General features: G+C 42.6%; 1 protein-coding gene across 1 annotated transcript in view; it reads right to left on the bottom strand.

The window, feature by feature from the left end:
- naga (N-acetylgalactosaminidase, alpha) overlaps nucleotides 1–5,932 on the bottom strand; it is a 10,295-nt gene extending 4,363 nt beyond the window's left edge. The window contains exons 1-4 of the mRNA XM_080853322.1: nucleotides 5,796–5,932; nucleotides 4,074–4,230; nucleotides 1,980–2,120; nucleotides 428–639 (exon numbers count right to left, since the gene is read on the bottom strand). Of these exons, the coding sequence (XP_080709448.1) occupies nucleotides 428–639; nucleotides 1,980–2,120; nucleotides 4,074–4,228 (508 nt within the window). The 5' untranslated portion in view covers nucleotides 4,229–4,230; nucleotides 5,796–5,932. The remainder of the gene's footprint in view (nucleotides 1–427; nucleotides 640–1,979; nucleotides 2,121–4,073; nucleotides 4,231–5,795) is intronic.
- Nucleotides 5,933–20,000: the final 14,068 nt, after the last annotated feature.

Genomic DNA, 20,000 nt, shown 5'->3' with positions numbered 1-20,000 from the left:
CCGTGTCCTAGCCACTGGAGGGCAGTGGGGCAGAATGTTCAGTTTCATTCCATTTAGTTTCCATCTCTACAGCCATCCCTACACCTGGCCTGACTCGCAAAAGTGTCCTTCAGGTGAACTTTAGGGGGACACCATCACCACAGTATGAAGCACAATGGACCCTGATCAACCAGAACCACACCAGAGCTGGGTCAAACGGGTCCACATGTCTCTGTCTGTCTCTCTCTCTCTCTCTCGCTTTCTCTCTGGCCAGATCAGGTCCACATCTGTCTGTCTGTCTGTCTGTCTGTCTGTCTGTCTGTCTGTCTGTCTGTCTGTCTGTCTGTCTGTCTGTCTGTCTGTCTGTCTGTCTGTCTGTCTGTCTGTCTGTCTGTCTGTCTGTCTGTCTGTCTGTCTGTCTGTGTCAGTGCATCTCTCTCTCTCTCACCTTGCTCCTGATCAGTTGCGTTGGAGTAGCACCCGTCCAGTTTGAGCATGTCGATGCCCCAGTCAGCAAACGTCTGGGCGTCCGTCTGAATCTTGTCCAGCGTGGTGCCAGGGTACCCGCCGCAGGTGTGCGTGCCCAGGTCACCGTAGATGCCCAGTTTCAGGCCACGGTCGTGCATGTACCGTGCCAACCGAGGGATGCCCCCGGGAAACCTGGAGGGAGAGAGAGAGAGAGGGAGAGGGAGAGAGAGAGGGAGAGGGAGAGGGAGAGGGAGAGGGAGAGGGAGAGGGAGAGAGAGGGAGAGAGAGAGAGGGAGAGAGAGAGGGAGAGAGAGAGAGAGAGAGAGAGAGTGAGAGAGAGAGAGAGAGTGAGAGAGAGAGAGAAACATAAAACAAGCAGATAAAACAGAGATCTTTCATTTCACCGCTGTCTCTGAAGCACTGAGACACCAAGGCATCCAAATATGGAGATCAATAGGGAGCTAGAGTTTAGTACAGGACTGAGCTAGAGTTTAGTACAGGACTGAGCTAGAGTTTAGCACAGGACTGAGCTAGAGTTTAGTACAGGACTGAGCTAGAGTTTAGTACAGGACTGAGCTAGAGTTTAGTACAGGACTGAGCTAGAGTTTAGTACAGGACTGAGCTAGAGTTTAGTACAGGACTGAGCTGGAGTTTAGTACAGGACTGAGCTAGAGTTTAGTACAGGACTGAGCTAGAGTTTAGTACAGGACTGAGCTAGAGTTTAGTACAGGACTGAGCTAGAGTTTAGTACAGGACTGAGCTAGAGTTTAGTACAGGACTGAGCTAGAGTTTAGTACAGGACTGAGCTGGAGAACAGGACTGAGCTAGAGTTTAGTACAGGACTGAGCTGGAGTTTAGTACAGGACTGAGCTGGAGTTTAGTACAGGACAGCTTAGTGATCTGGCTAAGTCTTATGGTTAAGTGATCTGGTTTAGTGATCTGGTTTAGTCCTGTGGTTTAGTGATCTGGCTAAGTCCTGTGGTTTAGTGATCTGGTTTAGTCCTGTGGTAGCACAGTTTAGTACTACTAGTACTTAGTACTTTAGCTCTCACCTCTTTGGGTCTGGCTGCAGGCGTCTACTTTAGCTCTCACCTCTTTGGGTCTGGGTGCAGGCGTCTACTTTAGCTCTCACCTCTTTGGGTCTGGCTGCAGGCGTCTACTTTAGCTCTCACCTCTTTGGGTCTGGCTGCAGGCGTCTACTTTAGCTCTCACCTCTTTGGGTCTGGGTGCAGGCGTCTACTTTAGCTCTCACCTCTTTGGGTCTGGCTGCAGGCGTCTACTTTAGCTCTCACCTCTTTGGGTCTGGCTGCAGGCGTCTACTTTAGCTCTCACCTCTTTGGGTCTGGCTGCAGACGTCTACTTTAGCTCTCACCTCTTTGGGTCTGGCTGCAGGCGTCTACTTTAGCTCTCACCTCTTTGGGTCTGGCTGCAGGCGTCTACTTTAGCTCTCACCTCTTTGGGTCTGGCTGCAGGCGTCTACTTTAGCTCTCACCTCTTTGGGTCTGGCTGCAGGCGTCTACTTTAGCTCTCACCTCTTTGGGTCTGGCTGCAGACGTCCGTTGGCATCTCTCTGCATGGAGGACCAGCAGTCGTCGATGTTGACGTACACATAACCCAGCTCACGCCAGCCATCCTCAGCCAGCCGGTCGGCCATGTCCATGAAGAGATTCTCACTTAGGAAGGAGATTATTTACAAACACTGTTAATGACTTAAGAGTATATTAATCAAGTGCCTTGTTTTAATAATGATCTTATATGCTTTTCTTTTAACAGGGACATGGCTCTTCTCTGTCCCTGTGTATATTTGTAACTTTGTTTCAATGGCGCCACTTATTGTTTTCTCAACCCTGTGAAAGTACGAGAAGCTCGGACGAGAACCTTGTTTTGACTGATTTCTTACACTTACGGCGTCAGCATTAGATAAATTAGATAAATTAAAGCATTAGATAAATCTAGGCATATAAACCTTGTGGTTTCTAAGTGAAATGGCTTCACTTTTCATCCTTGTGCTGTGAGTGAGCCCAATTGCAATTGTTCTTGTTGAATAAAATATACTGATTGACAACTCCGGAGTCCTGAAGTAACTTGCGTGAATTTTCACCTATCAGGAAGGGAGAGGAGAGGAAAATAAAGATGTGAAGGAGCAAAGAGAGCCAAGTGAGGAGGTGTCTACCGCTCATCATTTAAAGTCAGGCGGGGACTGTCACAGATCCATCATCTGGACGAGGTCTGATAATCACACAGGAATACTGCAGCTGTGAGATACTGATGGACAGAGATTGATGGAGCTGTCATGGACGGAGAGTTCCGGGCTAATCAGGAGTTCTGGATGACGCAACAGAGACCGATCAGCTGTTTATCAAAGAATCTTGGCGTCGTTGCTATGATGGTTGCTATGAGCTTGCGGTTGACATCCTGGTTGGAGTTTGGGTCCAAAGCGGACATTTTTGTTCTCAGAGACAATAAGTATTTCTGAAGAGCTGCTTACAATCATTAGCTCAGAGTCACTGCCAAGCCTGAGTGCTTTTCAGGATACAAGCTCAACATGAACACACACACACACACACACACACACGGACAAATCCACAATGACTATACAAGAGCACAACACACTCTGAGGGCTTGGTGGAGTTTGGGTCCAAAGCTGACATTTTTGTTCTCAAAGACACTAAGTATTTCTGAAGAGCTGCTTCAAATCATCAGCTCTCAGCAGCGAAAGACAGAATCACTGCCAAGCCTGAGTGCTTTTCAGGATACAAACTTTACATGATCAATCACTCACTCACACACACACACACACACACACACACACACACACACACACACACACACACACACACACACACACACACACACACACACACACACACACACACACACACACACACACACACACATATACACACATGAACAAATCCACAATGACGATACAAGAGCACAACATGAACACACTCTCAATGTCATTAATCATGTCTGCTGATAAGCATTTATCATGTGTCAGATTGGGCGTTTCATCCAACAAATCTGCTGATAAGCATCGTGTTGTGTCAGGGCACAAGAGGAGCAATCACAATGCCAGTTTTTCATCCAAAAATCCAGAGATGTGCAAAATGATTTTACTGAATTGTTCAGACCATGGGTGTGTGTTTAAGTGCGTGTGTGCGTGTGTGTGTGTGTGTGGTTATGTGTGTGATTATGTGTGCGATTAAGTGTGTGATTAAGTGTGTGATTAAGTGTGTGATTGTGTGTGTGTGTGCACCGCCGGGTTAATGTGTGTAAAGAGGCCTCACAGAGTTCTTGTCAGCAACTAGTGAGCTAACTTGCCATCGGCCAAAATAACAGCTAAGCTAGCAGGACAGTCAGGTGTGTTTAAAAAAACTACATAATGATGCTTTAAGACAGTGTATCACCATTGAAAAGCAATAATGTTATATTAAACAAATAAAACTACAGAATGATGCTTTGAGACAGTGTACCACCATTGGAAATGAATAATGTTATATGAAACAAATTAAACTACAGAATGATGCTTTAAAATCACAGGGCAGAGAGAAGCCAAACACCTACATTACCAAGGCTTGGAAAATAAGATTGCCATATCATCTTAATAAATACATCATTCTAACCTGATACAGTTCTTTGGGTCGTGATCACAGTCGATGTCACAGCGGAAACGTTCCCATGCCAACCAGCCCATGGGTGGGGTCCTCATCAAACCATTGTCCAGAGCCAGGGTGCCCGCAGACAACGCCAGAACAAAAACAACCACCACAGGAGTCATGCCTGTGCAAGGAGAAACACAACATTCATAAGGAAAACATGTACTGGTACACACACACACCACACACACACACACACACACACACAGACAATGCAGACAGGTTTTTATCGTGACTCATGACTCGTGACTGCTCACATGAGTAGGTGTGTGTGTTTATTTGAGTGGGACTAGGTGTGTGTGTGTTTATTTTAGTGGGACTTTCCTCTTCTCACATGACTTCATATATGTCTGTGTACCTTTCCAAAAACACCTGACCATGAGAGCCTGTGAAATAACTCTCACCTGATCAGGTGTGTGTGTGTGTGTGTGTGTGTGTGTGTGTGTGTGAGAGAGAGAAAGAGGGACTTGACTGGATTTGTGCCTATGCATACACAAGCCCTTTCACATCCCTGTGTGTGAGTCTTAACTGCCATTTTCAACAGATCAGATGTGTGCTTGAGTGTGTGTGTGTGTGTTTGTGAGTGTGTGTGTGTATGTGTAAGTTCCCTTCTCTCCCTCCCTCAGTCCGCAGATGCGAAGGTGTGTATTTGCCTAAAACTAGTTATGCTCACACTTACTAACTAATGTGTGTGTATAGCAAACACCGCAGATGAGAGATGAGGTTAGAACCCATCTGCCCTCAGAGCGCCCCCTAGTGGACTCCACAGGCGAAATGCACTGGGTGTCTGGCTGTCTGTCCGCATAGACATAAAAAGGTAATTCATGTTTATGTCTGTCCGTCTATCTATAAAAGGACAGATCAGTTCAGATCAGAGTAGAAACTCCTCTCAAAGAATGACTGTCTGTCTGTCTGTCTGTCTGTCTGTCTGTCTGTCTGTCTGTCTGTCTGTCTGTCCATCCTGTTGACTTCCTCTCTTTCAATCAGAGTATGGAGTGCAGAACATGAGTGCGTTTGCCTGTCTGTCTCCTCACAGCACGAGTGTTTGTGACCGCAGCCTCACGATGTCAGGAGACATCAGATAGAGGGCATGCTAATAGACTGAAACAATCATCATCATCGTCATCATCATCATCATCACAAGGTGCTTCCACTCTTTAGATCAGTGCCACTCTCAGTTGGCAAGACAAGTGTGTTTGTGTATAAGCTGTTTGTTAACAATCAGCTATGAGAAATACAGAGATGGGGAAGTGGTGATAATCTTGAAGTAAACCATCCCAGAAATCACTCACTGAGTCCTGACCTGGCTTCCAACTACTTGACACTTTTTTTTCACATTGCCAGCTATACTTCCAAAAGACACCAGTTAGTGTGTTGACAAGCTTCTAGCAGTGTCAGCTGGGCTGTTCGTGGTGTTTGCAATGTTTTTGCATGACTTTTAGGTGGTTAGCTTACTAGTGTTGGAACAGAACTCCGTATTGCTGCTTTAAGGAACTGCTCTCTGCACTGTCGTTTGCATTTAAACACATCGGATCAGGAGGTTTCACGATCAGTTTTTTTCATCCAAGCCAGTGAGTTTATAACAATATCAACGTGCGTGTGTGAAAACAGATTCCCGTGCTTGAGTTACAAATGCATAACAACGCATAGCATCATCAATTTCAGTTTTGTAAAAAGCATTTTACCCACCGTCTCTCCACAACGAAACGCGTAGCGATCTGAGAAACTTCCTGCTTGCAGATTACGTCAGCGGTGCTCCAAGGACCCTTCCCAACCTTAGGTGCTGCGGGTGTGCGCAGGTTTTCGACTCCTCGGTGACTTCTCCTCTCCAGTACTCTGCGTGCGTCATTCCACACTCTTCCCGATCTCAAACTGAAAAGTCGCGGTAGTCACATGTGAATGGTGGCAAGTCATGTGACCCAGAGATCACATGATCTAACCAGATGGCTCAGTGGTGTCTGTCTGTCAAGTTTTGCACATGTGAGCATTTCTTTATCTACTGAACTTTCCAAAGATGAACTTGGCTGTGAACGATGTCATTGACCTTTACTAAAGCGGTGAACTTTAGAGTCATCAGGACTGTCATGACTTCAGTTTGTGTAGCGAAGCTTTCAACGGCCATGCAATGCTACGCTGGTTGCCGTTTGCAAGCACATTGCATGCAAGCAACAGGTGGATATCTGGGGGGAAAAACCGCAAAAGACAAACCATAGAGATGGAGAAAGCGAAACAACACGTTTAGGGACACGGTTAATAATGATGTTAACTAGGATAGGTTCCACATACTGATGAAGATGCATAATGTAGGAGCCAAAATGAGTATTTGTGTTTGCTGTGTCTCCTTCTGCATGAATCACCCTGTAGTGGCTGGAATGGGTGGGAATGGGTGGGCGAATGAGAGGTAAGGGCAGGTGAATGAGGTGATGCTACCTGGAGGGTGTGACCAGGGCCGTTGCTAGGAATTCTGGGCCCCCTGAAAGAATATTGGCGTGGCCCCCCGCCCCCTGACTTTGACCCCTGATCTTTGATCTCCAAAGATCAACTTTTTTTCTTAGACTGTACATGTATTATAATTCTTTATTTATTTTTCTGTTCCATGTTCTTGACAGTGCCTGACGCAATGCACCATAATCGTTATTTTTTTTAATTAACCACTAAACAAAGAGTCACTGGGTATTATTATGTCATGTCTTTATTATTCACTGTCCTCTTCACTGCCTGTAGTAACTTTGCTTTCTGATATTTGTTGGGTAGAGTGGCCTGGCTCTCGACGTAAGTAGACTTAATACATAAATCTACATTTTGCCATTCATAACAGAATCAAAAGAGCTGAGACTAATGTGTAAGTAATTGCCAATGGTACAACAGTTCACTTATAAGTCAAAATAGCCAACAAGTGTCTACCTCACTCACTCACCACCATCAGCATCTTTGGAGTGCTGGGGGTGGGGTCAGAGGAGGCTACAGCTGATTCTGGAGTAGCAGCATATATATAAGGTTTAATTATATATTATATAATTTGATATTGCTTTAGTACACATTCATGGTTATTGTTTATGGAACAACTGATGAAGAACTAACCTACCTAGTCTTGGCATTAACATAAAACAAATCTAAATTGGTTTAGTTTTAGTCAACACTCATGCAGGGTCAGTTTTAGCAAATTGGAGGCCCTGGGCAAAGAACAATGATTTTCTAAATTATTTGAATTATGAGGTTTTGAGTGCAGTGTTTTAGCAGTTGTTTACACTCCAGTGTAACTTTTTGTATTACTTTATCAAAACAATGGTACTTGTTAATGCTTTATAGTTCGATCCTGACTCCTCCATGTGACAAAGTCTCCCTGAGCACAACACTATATCCCCATCCGCTCCCTTTGTGCAGGTTGGTGCCTTGCACACCGGTAGCCTCTCCCATGTGTGTGAATGAAACTAATCTGTGAAGGGGTACATGTGTGGGTCATTAACCTGTAAAGTGGTTTATAAATACAGTCATTGAAAGAGATGTGAGATGTGCAGGGTTCTCCCAACACCTGAGTGCAGGAACCTAACACAGCCATTTGTGAGGAGGACAAAGTGAAGGCCAAGTCCAATACTAAGCCCTATGCATATGTTTTGACATGGATTGGTTTTTTCTTACAGACAATCATTTGTGAACAATACCTGCAAAAGGAAAACCCTGAAGTATGATATAAAGCCTATTCAGAAATTTACTGGCAGTGCCTTGCAGACAATGGGGAGGTCTCACAGTTTCCCTGTTGCAAGCACGCAATCAGGAATAGACTTCGATGTGTAGGTGTGTTTGAGTGTGTGTGTGTGTGTGTGTGTGTGTGTGGGGGGGGGGGTATGTGGGTTTGTCTGCAACGTATAAAAAGACCATGAGCTAGACTACTTCACAGAACTTCATCACGAGTGTCTTGGGTAGTGCCTGTGCATAAAACTTTTTTGAGACAAAAACAGGTAAGTGAGGACAGAGTATACTTTGTAAGTGCAGGGTCAGAGGCATAGTTATACTCTAATATTTTGTTACTCTGCATTTACTGGTATATATTATATAACAAGAGAAAAATCATATAGTGGTTTTGTTTTACTGCTATTAGTTTTGTTTTTGTTTTAAAATATCATGTAGGTATAATGTAGGTATAATCCAGGTATATGTTTTCCACATAATGGAAAAGTCACAGTCACAGATTTGCATCTTTCCTAAATGTTGTCCCCATCCAGGGAAAGTCTGGAATAGGCCTTTCACCATGATCCTGCTGGTATGCAATTCCTTCTGTCGTTTTCCTGGCATTACATCTGTAGAAATGTATTTATTCAAAGATCTTATTTTGTTCTTTACACCAATCAAGTAAAGGCACTGTTTAAGGCACAGAGAGCATATTCTGAATTTGATTTAGCTTACTTTACTAAATGGGATTTTGGTTTGAAAATATAGAGCATTTCTCACTGCTGTGTCAAATTTAGTCAGCATTTTCCTGCTGTATAGCCTTCTGCTGTGCATTTAAAAAAATAACCTGAATACAGCACACCATCCCAAAACGTATCAATGTGAACACAGCAGATCAAATAGACTCCTTGTTATCTGACCAGGTATTGGTGGAAACAACACTGCTTTCTTTTGGGAAACTGCTTATGTCACACACTGAGATGGTGTTTGACCTTTGACCTTCCTTTTGTTTGGTTCCAGGTGGTGTGTGCTTTGGCTGCTGTTTCTTTGGCACAAAGACCACCTCTGCCTGAACGAATTGAGAAGCTCAATCTCTGGCGTAAGTATGTGTGCACTGCCATGGCGTGATCTATGCCTGGAGGCAAGTTGGTGTACAGTGGAGTCATGCTGATGTTGACATACTGTGTTGATTTTACACTTTTATTTATTTCACATTTGGATATTTAGTCATTTCATGACAGCCCCTTTAGTTATGGAATGGGTCACTCAAATACATTACATACTTCAAATAAAAGCATATATAACACTATAAGCTTCGTTCCATGTTTTGCAACGCAGCTAATTGTATGGTTTTTAATTTATTTATTTTTCTCTTAACAGCTGCTTTCTGCACCAAAGGTGGATGCATTGGAAACATCAGTAAGTGCTTATGCATTCACAATATCGGTGTGTGTGTGTGTGTGTGTGTGTGTGTGTGTGTGTGTGTGTGTGTGTGTGTGTAAAAAGGACAAAAGGACTGTAAAGGTGAGGTCTGGGTAATGTTGGGTCGTCCTGTTGTGTCGGTAAGAACACCTCTGGAGTCAGAATGGCGTTTACGGATTTACTTAAAGGATTCAGGCAGCACAGCAGCGGTGCAGATGGGATTTTTGAACTGGGGGGGACGCTTACATTTTTTAAAACGTTATTTACTGATGATTGTTGCCTTACGTAGGGAGAGTGGTGGGGACGGATCAGGGTCACTATGAAACTGGGGGGGGGGGGGCATGTCCCCCCTGTCCCCAGTGCTATCTGCGCCCCTGCAGCACAGTAATACACAGGGTTCAAATCAGGTGTAGCGAGCATACTATCAGAGGCTATTTGAATGCTTGTGGTGTAGCGGAAAAGAAATAAAGGAGAAATTATACATTGGTTTGCATATATAACACAAATGCTTAATATGTACAGATAAAACGCTTTAAACACAATACAGATTCTACCAAACTGTACCGTTTTTCTTAGTCAGGAATAATATAACGGTGCTACCATTCTAATGGCCTTAATGTGCAACATGACGTTTGAAATGGAATCCTCTTGCTCAGGTTAATAATAAAAGGAAGTTGACACATTTTAAACAGGTTTTACATATCGAGTGCACGAGTGTGTACAGTTAGCCTCAAATGCATTTGAAGTAGTCAGAAATACAACTAGTACGTTATTACAGTATGGAATTTGTTCATACGTTGATCCAACAAAGACACAAACTTACAGTTTGTAAGTGACGCACACACTTGCACCTGAAGGAAAGTTAAGTGGAAATGTAGTTCAACATCTTCCGCTGAGATAGATGATCAAGCGAACTAGCTAATATGATGACTCATCAGGTGATCTTCAGCTAACTAAACTACTACAGGCACTGGTCTTTCTAACAGTGTCTGCATTTGTGATGTTTGTTTTTATACTGTATGTATAAGTGTCTGCACACGGTATGTAACACATTTCCAAGATATGCAATGTCCATTTGCATCATTGTGCTATTTATTATCTATTAGAGTGCTGGACAAACTGGATGGACCATGATAACCCAATGGGAACTGGAGACTGGGAGACTATCAGTAACCTGAAGATGAGATACCCCAAGAACATGTGCCCCAACCCCACCGCCATCGAGGTGGCAACTGTGGATGGCATCAGCCTGGCGGATGCAGGCAATGTGTTTTATGCGTGAGTGTACAGCAGCTATAATGTACGGTGGCAGAGAGGTGCAAACCAACATTACAAAATCTGAAACACTTTTACCAAGCTTGAGACAAATTTACATTTTGGAAAATATTTGTACATTATCATAAAACAGAATTACATTACCATTCAAAAATATAACAATAATTTTCTTTGTATATGCCCCACACAAAATGGTTTACTGAACTCAGGGTTCAGGCATTGGGCTCAATATCAATTGTTTACAGCGCTGTGTAATTGCAATTGAATTGAAATTGAATGTAGGGCACAAGCCATAACCTTAGCATTTCTATAACATAAGCTCATTAATGTAATCTGTGAGAGACTTGTCATGCTGTTAGCTGTTATGCTGTTGGGGTCTATAGCACTTGACAGTCTACGTGAAACAATAATGTATGATCCAAAATCATCCAACAGAGAATCTTAAACACCCATGTTGTCGGACCAATGGTGGCTAGTTTTTCATATATAGGTTAATTGTAGCAACTGGGACAAGTATTGGAGATCTGTCATCTCACCAAATGAAACAAGTTAAAATGAACCGTTTTTGAATCCTTGGTCAAGACAAGGACTTCACTTGGGTGGCCCACTTCTCAGCTTTAGGCTTGTGTGTTTTCACTGACCTCGCACCAACAGGTAGAATCTATTCTATGTCTATGGGTAAAATGGCATTGCTTAAAGGAGCATCGATTGTCCACTAGAGGGTGGTATAACACACTTGGTCGACACTTTATCAGATATCAAAATGTTAAATAGTTAATTATATATTTCAGTAGGTGGCACATGATTGTAATTACAGTGTTACACAGTGGACCTTTAGGTAACACTTGCAAGATCATACACAATGTCTCAGTAACAGTTTGTTGGATGTAAATGGTGTTTTTTATTTGGCACAGGAACGATCACATCACTGGCCTCATCTGTAAGAACGCAGATCAGGAGAAATGCTTCTGCCGGGACTATAAAGTCCGCTTTGTCTGCTCCCCTCCATTCTGTGGCAACCAGAAACGTATGTGAACCTGTAAACAATTCTCCATTACTCACAGTTAAAGGTTCAGTCCCCGATTCTAATCCAATACAATAATTGACAAATTCAGCAAATTTCTCCCTTAGGGTCCTCTGCGTGTGCTCTCAAAACAAGCTCTAGTGTCTGGGTCTGTAAATGTATTACAAAGTGGAATGGACCAACAAACACACTATTTCAGCCGATCCACACGTTGCTCCTGGTCATTGGAAGGGAGTGGTGTAATTTCATTGTCTGTTGAACTAAAATATAAACAACCTAGCAAGAATTGCAGAACTTTTCACAGGAATTAAAATTGGATTGGGATGGGATCAAATGGGCTAAACATGTTATATGTCATGTTATATGAGATATTTGTTAATAACTCCTCTGAACAATATTTGTGTTTTGGACTGTTTCATCCCTACCATGCCAATAACGCAAATCTGAATTTGATTTAAATCATTCATTTGAATCCAACCGATTAAAACTCAACATCAGTTAAAATCAGAACTGTTATGTGCTAACTTGCAGAGCAGGGCCTAACCTAATTGTGTACCATGATGCGAAAAGCAGCTGCCCTTTTACTAATTGGCCACAGGAAGTGACATCACTGAAGCTCAGCCTATGTTAGTCAGTACTACTATGTGACCTTTACCATTTTAACACTATGAAACACAAACCCTTTGAAGTTTTGCACATGGACTGGAGAACGATAAAGGTTAAGGATAATTATTAAACAATGTTTGTTAAGCATCAAACATCATCCCACTCATGTCAATAAAGAATATTTAAATTTGAATCTTTTTTATTGTGCTGATTTGCAGTGTGCTGGACAAAGTGGTACGATCGTGACAATCCCAGCGCTACCGGTGACTGGGAGCTGCTGGTGAACCTGCGGAACGAGAACCCTGGTGAGATCTGTGCCAATCCGATCGCCATTGAGAGCAGGACTGTGGACACAGACACTCCTGCCACCATGACTGGCCAAGACTTCCTCCAGTAAGGCAGTGGCAATTCTCAGTTCTTTATAGTTTTTTATTATTATTGCTATTATTTTTTTAGCACATACTTTCATCTATATCCACTTACACTGCATGCACTTTGTTAGCAAGAAGGTGAGTAGAGACGTATTAAGTAAAATATTACTCAGAAGAGATGGGCCTTCAAATGGTCTCTGAGTTGTAAAACCGACAACACATTTTATTGAGATAGTTGTTTTTGCCTAAAAACAGGAGTGATTATCTCAGTACATGATTGGCAACATAGAAATGGAAGTTCATCATGATAAAGTACTAAAGATAGGATGCATTTGAGCAGGCACTGTATAAAAGCCTGATGACTGACACATATCTTTATCCCTTTTCCTCCCTGTATAGCTTCTCTCCGACAACTGGGTTTGCATGCAAGAACGACCTTCCCAACCAATACTGCCGGGACTACAAAGTCCGGTTTGGGTGTCCATGTTGGCCTGTCTGGCCAAAACGGCCACATGTCATGGCACAACAGACATATGTCAAGGCAAAACTGAAGGAGAATGACGAACCTTGATCCATTGGAGATGCTATCACATTATATCACAAGGGTGTGAGACAGTTCAATGTGTACTTCCCCAGTAGTCTAGCAGTGATAACTGATGTATTTCTGTAACAGCATCGACATCTAACATCTGTTGTTGTTGTGTTGACCCATATTGTGCTGAGTCGATGGTTTAAAAGTCAACAAGTATGCAGAGAAATAATAAAACTAGCACTTCAAATCCTACATTTGTTTTCAGTGTGTTTTGTTGCAACTTCGCCAAAAATGAAAGAAAAAAAAAACCATTGAAGACTTGAAGACACAGGCCCTGCCCTCAACTGTTCTGCTCAGGAGCAATAGATGTGAACCCAAACTACAGTTTTGCTATTTTTGTCGGATATCATGAGGAAAATGTTAACTGGCAACCAGCGAAACACTGCAGGTTTTACAGTTTAGCCTAGCAGTCAAAAATGATAGGGGGTTCTGGGGGTGTTGCCGTTGTGTTATGAGGTTCCTCTGTGTGTTTGGTGTTCGAAAACTGATTGTTCAAATCCTTGATTGTGATTGGCTAAAAGCTGTTGTAAAATCCAGCATTACCTTACAATTTGTCCTCATAACATTCTATGATAACACTGCGCAGCGCAGCGAATGGCAAGGCAAGGCAAGGCTGTGTATTCATATAGCGCATTTCATACCCAGTGTTCCATCTGGCTGTTGCGTTGCTTCAAGGGTTGCGTGGCAACGATTTATTTAGGAACTATATTTATTAGTGGCGGAAGAATGAAGGTTTATCATTAAAAAAAATTATAGGGTGTTCTGGGGGTGTTGCCGTTGTGTTATGAGGTTCCTCTGTGTGTTTGGTGATAAACGGCATACCTGGGCCTGTGCTGTATAGCCTATGGGGCCTTACGTTGCCTTCTTCCACACTAAGCATGCTACAGTATCAAAGCATCAGGAAAAAACAGAGGTAATTAGCAATTACACACTTACATCAGTACCTCAATTTACAGTCGCAGTGTTTCTTGTCTGTTTTTTGCTTATGAGTGGTAATGGCCATTTCCTCAGCATCGGGAGAGCAAGCATCTCTCAAGCAAGCACACTTTCTTTAAGGGGAATTTTACTCTTCCATTGCCAGTGAGGACCAGCTATGTAGTGTGAAAAGGATGGTCAATTTATAACATTGCAATAACTAATTACATAACGGCTAATACATGTATGGGTAATCTTCCAGGATGGGCTACTGTTTTAGCTGCACTTGTGAGGTGTTCTAACAAAATAAAACAAAAGAGAAAATAAGTTTTACAATCGTATCCAGATACACTCTCAAAGTTACATAGAATATATAGCCTCTCTATCTTTAAGAAACTTTTGAAGACCCATCTCTTCAGAGAGCACCTCCTTTCCTTCCTTGTACTCCTTCTCCCTCTCCTTACCTTTCCTATAATGCTATTTCCACTAACTAGTACTTAACTCGCACATAAAGTACTTCTTCTCCCTCTCCTTACCTTTCCTATAATGCTATTTCCACTAACTAGTACTTAACTCGCACATAAAGTACTTCTTCTCCCTCTCCTTACCTTTCCTATAATGCTATTTCCACTAACTAGTACTTAACTCGCACATAAAGTACTTCTTCTCCCTCTCCTTACCTTTCCTATAATGCTATTTCCACTAACTAGTACTTAACTCGCACATAAAGTACTTCTTCTCCCTCTCCTTACCTTTCCTATAATGCTATTTCCACTAACTAGTACTTAACTCGCACATAAAGTACTTCTTCTCCCTCTCCTTACCTTTCCTATAATGCTATTTCCACTAACTAGTACTTAACTCGCACATAAAGTACTTCTTCTCCCTCTCCTTACCTTTCCTATAATGCTATTTCCACTAACTAGTACTTAACTCGCACATAAAGTACTTACCTAACTAGTACTTAACTCGCACATAAAGTACTTACCCTCCTGCACTCTTTCGTTTCTTATGTAAAGTAGTAATTTATTGTTACACTAGGTATCTATTGCTTGTAGTTTGATTTTTTTCTCCTTTGTAAGTCGCTTTGGATAAAAGTGTCTGTTAAATGTCTGAATGTAAATGTAATTGAAGAATGTAATGTTGGATTTACACGTGGCTGGAGCAAAAAGAGTTAGACTGCAGTTGGTTAGTCAGAGTTTTGCGGGATTGTGCATCAGAATGCAGGTAAGACATAGGCTGATTCAATTTGTTTTAATTCTCACAAGATAATCCAGCTTTTTACAGTCATTCTACACCTTCCTCTACGAAGCCTTGTTGAACACATTTGCAAGTCCTTACATTTGCTTACTTCCAATGTGTGGTAAACACTTCCCATTCCCTTCTCACCAAACAGCAGGCTGCACACACTCTTACCCAAACACACACACACAGGAATGAGGTCCTGACTGAACCTAAAATGTGTGTGTGCAGTCGGCCACTGCAGCGTTGTGTAACAGAGTTAAAATGAAGTAGATTGGGTGAATTCTAACTAAATTGGTATAACACATTGTGATCTAATGTTAAAATGCTAAAGTTTAGTGCCTTTTATTAATTTCCCCAAATGTCTGTATATATGTAGATACTTATTGTTAGTTCCACTACTGGGCTCAGTGTTGTTGCTAATGGGGCGATAATCGGTGTGACACACCTCAAGACTTTCCCTTGCTTGGAAGTCTGTCAGAGTAGATACCAGCATTGTTTTAACCTGGCCTCGTGGTGTGTGATCGCCCTATCATTTCTGTGTTACAGAACTTGTTGGAAGCAATAAAAGCCACATTGATAAACCCCTGGTCTGATCCTTGGTCACCAACGAATCACAAAAGAGAGGGTCGTTACAGTTGCAGTGCGGGGGAGACGTCTCGGCGGTGAACCTCCTCCTGATCCCTCTGTTTGCCTGTGCTTTTCTTTGTCTTGCTCTGCTTGTGTGTGTGTGTGTGTGTGTGTGTGTGTGTGTGTTTGTGTGTTTGTGTATGTGTGTGTGTGTGTGTGTGTGTGTGTGTGTGTGTGTGTGTGTGAGAGAGTGAAAGGTGTCTGTGTGCGTGAGTAAATAGCATGGGTTGTGTGTGCCGATATGTGTGTTTTGCATACATAAGTTATCTTCGGGGATCTGCAAGGTTAACTCAGGTGACTGTCTGTTGCGGCTTCAGTCGGCATGACAACATGCAGTCAAGGAGATGGTCAGAGAGGGGAGGTTGCCAGTGGCGATGACATAACTGATCTCCACATCTCTGACATCTCTGACTCAGCACATTGTCATGCTTCCACAATGATACAATTATTATACAATTATTATACACACACAAACACACTACAATTCCCATATACTTAATACACCACTAAAACACACACAAAAACCCACACACCAACATGTACCAAGCACTATATTCTTAACACACCCCTGGAACACACACACACACAAACCATGTCCAGTTGTTCACACATCTTCAGAACACACACACACACAAATGGCAAGAGATATGACTACAGACAGACTCTCTCTTTCTGTCTTTCTTTCCATCCCTCACTCTGATACACAGATGCCAACATGACTACAGATAGATTGTCTTTCTCTCTCTCTCTCTCTTTCTTTCGCTCTCTCACTCCTCCAGCTCTTTCTCTCGCTCTCTCACTCCTCCAGCTCTCTTTCTCGGTCTCTCTTACTCAGATGCACTACAGATAGGACTACAGACAGACACTGTCTTTCTCTTCCTCTCTCCTCCTCCATCTCTCTCTCTCTCTCTCTTTCTCACTCTGATACACACACTCCAGCACTCTTGCTCTCCCACTCCAACACACACACACTCCAGCTATGACTCTCCCCCCCCCCCCCCCCCCCTTTCTCTCCTGTTTCTACTCAGTTCAAATCAGTTCAGCTGACATTGACTGTAATATATTCTGGAGTTGCCAGAGCTAAAGATCAGCTGAGTAATAGAATAACACACACACACACACACACACACACACACAACCTCCTGCCTCCTTGATTAATCATGACAGTTCAGTTGTCAGCACTTGACTACAGTAGACTATGTTTGTACATGAATATTCACTTTTAAAGCCATTTGTGTGTGTGTGTGTGTGTGTGTGTGTGTGTGTGTGTGTGTGTTCTGACAACAGATGTGTGAACAACTGGACATGGTTTGTGTGTGTGTGTGTGTGTGTGTGTGTGTTCCAGGGGTGTGTTAAGAATATAGTGCGTGGTACATGTTGGTGTTTGTGTGTTTGTGTGTGTTTTAGTGGTGTATTAAGTGTATGGGAATTGTGGTGTGCTTGTGTGTGTGTGTGTGTGTGTGTGTGTGTGTGTCCAGTGGCGTCGTAGGGGGGGGATAAAGGGGACTGAGTTACCAGGGCCCTCTGTGGGGGAGGGCCCTTGAGGAGTGTGGAATTTTATTTTTCCTTTAAATATTAATATCATTTAAAGGTCCAAATTTTCTTGCTAACTAATATAATTTTAATGTTTTGGGTAAATACATTGGTTGAATGATGGATTGAATTGTGTGTCCTAGTCTACATATAATGTCTGGAGACCCTCACCCCCCCGGCTCACGCACAAAATGGTTTAGTCCGCCTTCAGTGTGCTTTTTACCTATAGGCGCATTTGACGAATGTTAACGTTCATTCGACTGAGGCAACGGTGCGCATTGAAGATGTCCAAGAACGTTAAATCCGGGTTTCAGAAAAGAAAAGAAAGGCAGGCAAGAGAGAGAAAAAGAGACGAGAGAAAGCAACTACTAACAGACTTCTTTCCTAAGAAAGGTGAGCCCGAATGTGAAAGCAAACACCCTACATTAAATGAACTCATGATGTGGTAATAAAACGAATCAATACCACCGCGATTGTCATTGCTAAAAACGGCATAACACAAAATTAGAAATAACATGCCCTATCTGTAATCTGAGGCAGTGGCGTGTTCAGGGAGTGGCCCAGGGTGGCACGGGCCACCCCTGAAATCTGATTGGCCACCCCAAGTGCCACCCCAATATTACTACGTAAATTATGCGCTAAGCGCGCACGATGACAATGTCAAAGTATGCACACCTGTCTGGCTGCATGTGGAGTAAAGCAGTTATAGATACATTTCTTTTACTCATTACAGACAACACAAGTCTCGTTTACTCTGAGACAGATACTCACTTTGCTGACTGACTGACATTTATACTCCTACTCGCAATCTGTCTTTACACTTATGGTGACTATTTTTCGATTTTTTTTTTTTTACTTAAATATGTTTTACGGACTTCGGAAGTTCAACGTAAGAAAATATCTCCACCTTATTAATGAACACCTGAAAATTGGTTCTTACACAGCCGAAGTTTTCTCAGCTGTGCCGATTGAGGTAGATGATTCTTAAATTGGTATTTGCATACATACACGCAACACACCCTGCCAGGGCACGCAACCGTAGTGACGTGTGCAGTCAGCCCTTCTAACACGGATGCGGCTAAGCCCGTGGCTGCCTCTGTCAATCTCTTCCGTCAGTCTAATTTAGTTTTAGGTGTTATTAAATATCAATTACTCTAGCCTGCATTTAATTTGGAAAACCACCGACTAGTGACAGTGATAAGGTAAGATGTGGCGTTGACTTGCCAAATGTTAACTTGCTATTCTCAGATGAGGTAACGTTCCCTACAGCTAGCCTAGCTAACGGTATGCCTTAAATTGAGACCGTTACGATCTGGTAAAATAGGCAAGCTGCTGGTGCTGTTGTCAACATCGAGATTATCAATTTTGTATTGTTCGAATGGGATTTTCAACACCTGAAAATACACTGTAGAGCATATTGTAATGCAAAGTTGAATGGATGAAAAGCTTACATAAGGGTACCCAGCACTTTTCAAACCACACTCAATGTAACGGATCCCCGTATATGAAGTGGCGTGAAACTTACTGCTGATGAAATCGTACTTTTATTTTCTCCTTTCTCCGTTAAACATTCAATAAACTGTCAAACTATCACCACCGTAAGAGCTATAGCCTCATACGGGTCCATTACATCATTAAACTTTTCTCAATCTATGTATGTGCATCCGTCTGTAACTAAATCTCTAGCCGTACTGAGAAGTTCACATTAAAACGTAAACAAATCTGCGATACCCTTTTAACCTCGTCACAATAAAAGTTTTAATTATCTATAAGAGAGAATGTGGCATAAAACATCGATAAATTCTTTTAACATTAGATTATCATTAAGGCACACATTAAACATCAAAAAGGCAAGTCCAAAACAGGTAATCAACCCAAAATAATAATCCTTCTATGGGGCTATTTACACTCAAGCTTATGGTTATTGTCCCCACCACTTCTAAAAACAAACTGACGGCCTTGCATATCGCACATTGCTGTGTTAACCATGGTAAACACGGTTCCACTTATGCATGTGAGAAATCTTTCTCACATATGAAAAATATAAAGACGAACCTGCACTCACGGTTAAATTATGAAAGACTCAATGCTTGCATGAAGCTTCACTTCACTGAATATGAGCCAGACGACAAGGCCATCAGCAAGTCTATGCAGCACCCGAGGTCGCATTAATCTCTGGGTAGGCCTAATCTTCAATTCAAAAATGGTAAATTAATGCTATGCCGACACCTGGGTGTGGTTGTGTATTTTCACGTGTGTGTGTGTGTGTGTGTGTGCATACGTGAGTGTATATGTCTGCGCAGGCGCTCCTGCTCACACTTCATGCCACCCCTGCATACGTCAGTGCCCCACTGGTGCCACCCCTATCAAAAATGTCTGGACACGCCACTGATCTGAGGTAAACTCTAAATACATGTTTGTTTGCATAGCCTTCCACAGTTGCAGAGTGTGTTGCACGCACATCCAATCCAGGTGCAGGGTAAAAAGAGATCCGTAAAAATGAAAGAATACCCCCACTGTTGCTGCTGACACCTGACGAACACCTGACGAAGACCAACAATGGTCGAAACGTTGTGCCAATAAAATACACGGGAGCTGCAGCAACAGTGTGCGGG

Source organism: Sprattus sprattus (assembly GCF_963457725.1).
Source record: "Sprattus sprattus genome assembly, chromosome: 16".
Classification (NCBI taxonomy): domain Eukaryota; kingdom Metazoa; phylum Chordata; class Actinopteri; order Clupeiformes; family Clupeidae; genus Sprattus; species Sprattus sprattus.
Note: the sequence above shows the minus strand (reverse complement) of the source record. Positions and strands in the feature narration are given on the sequence as shown.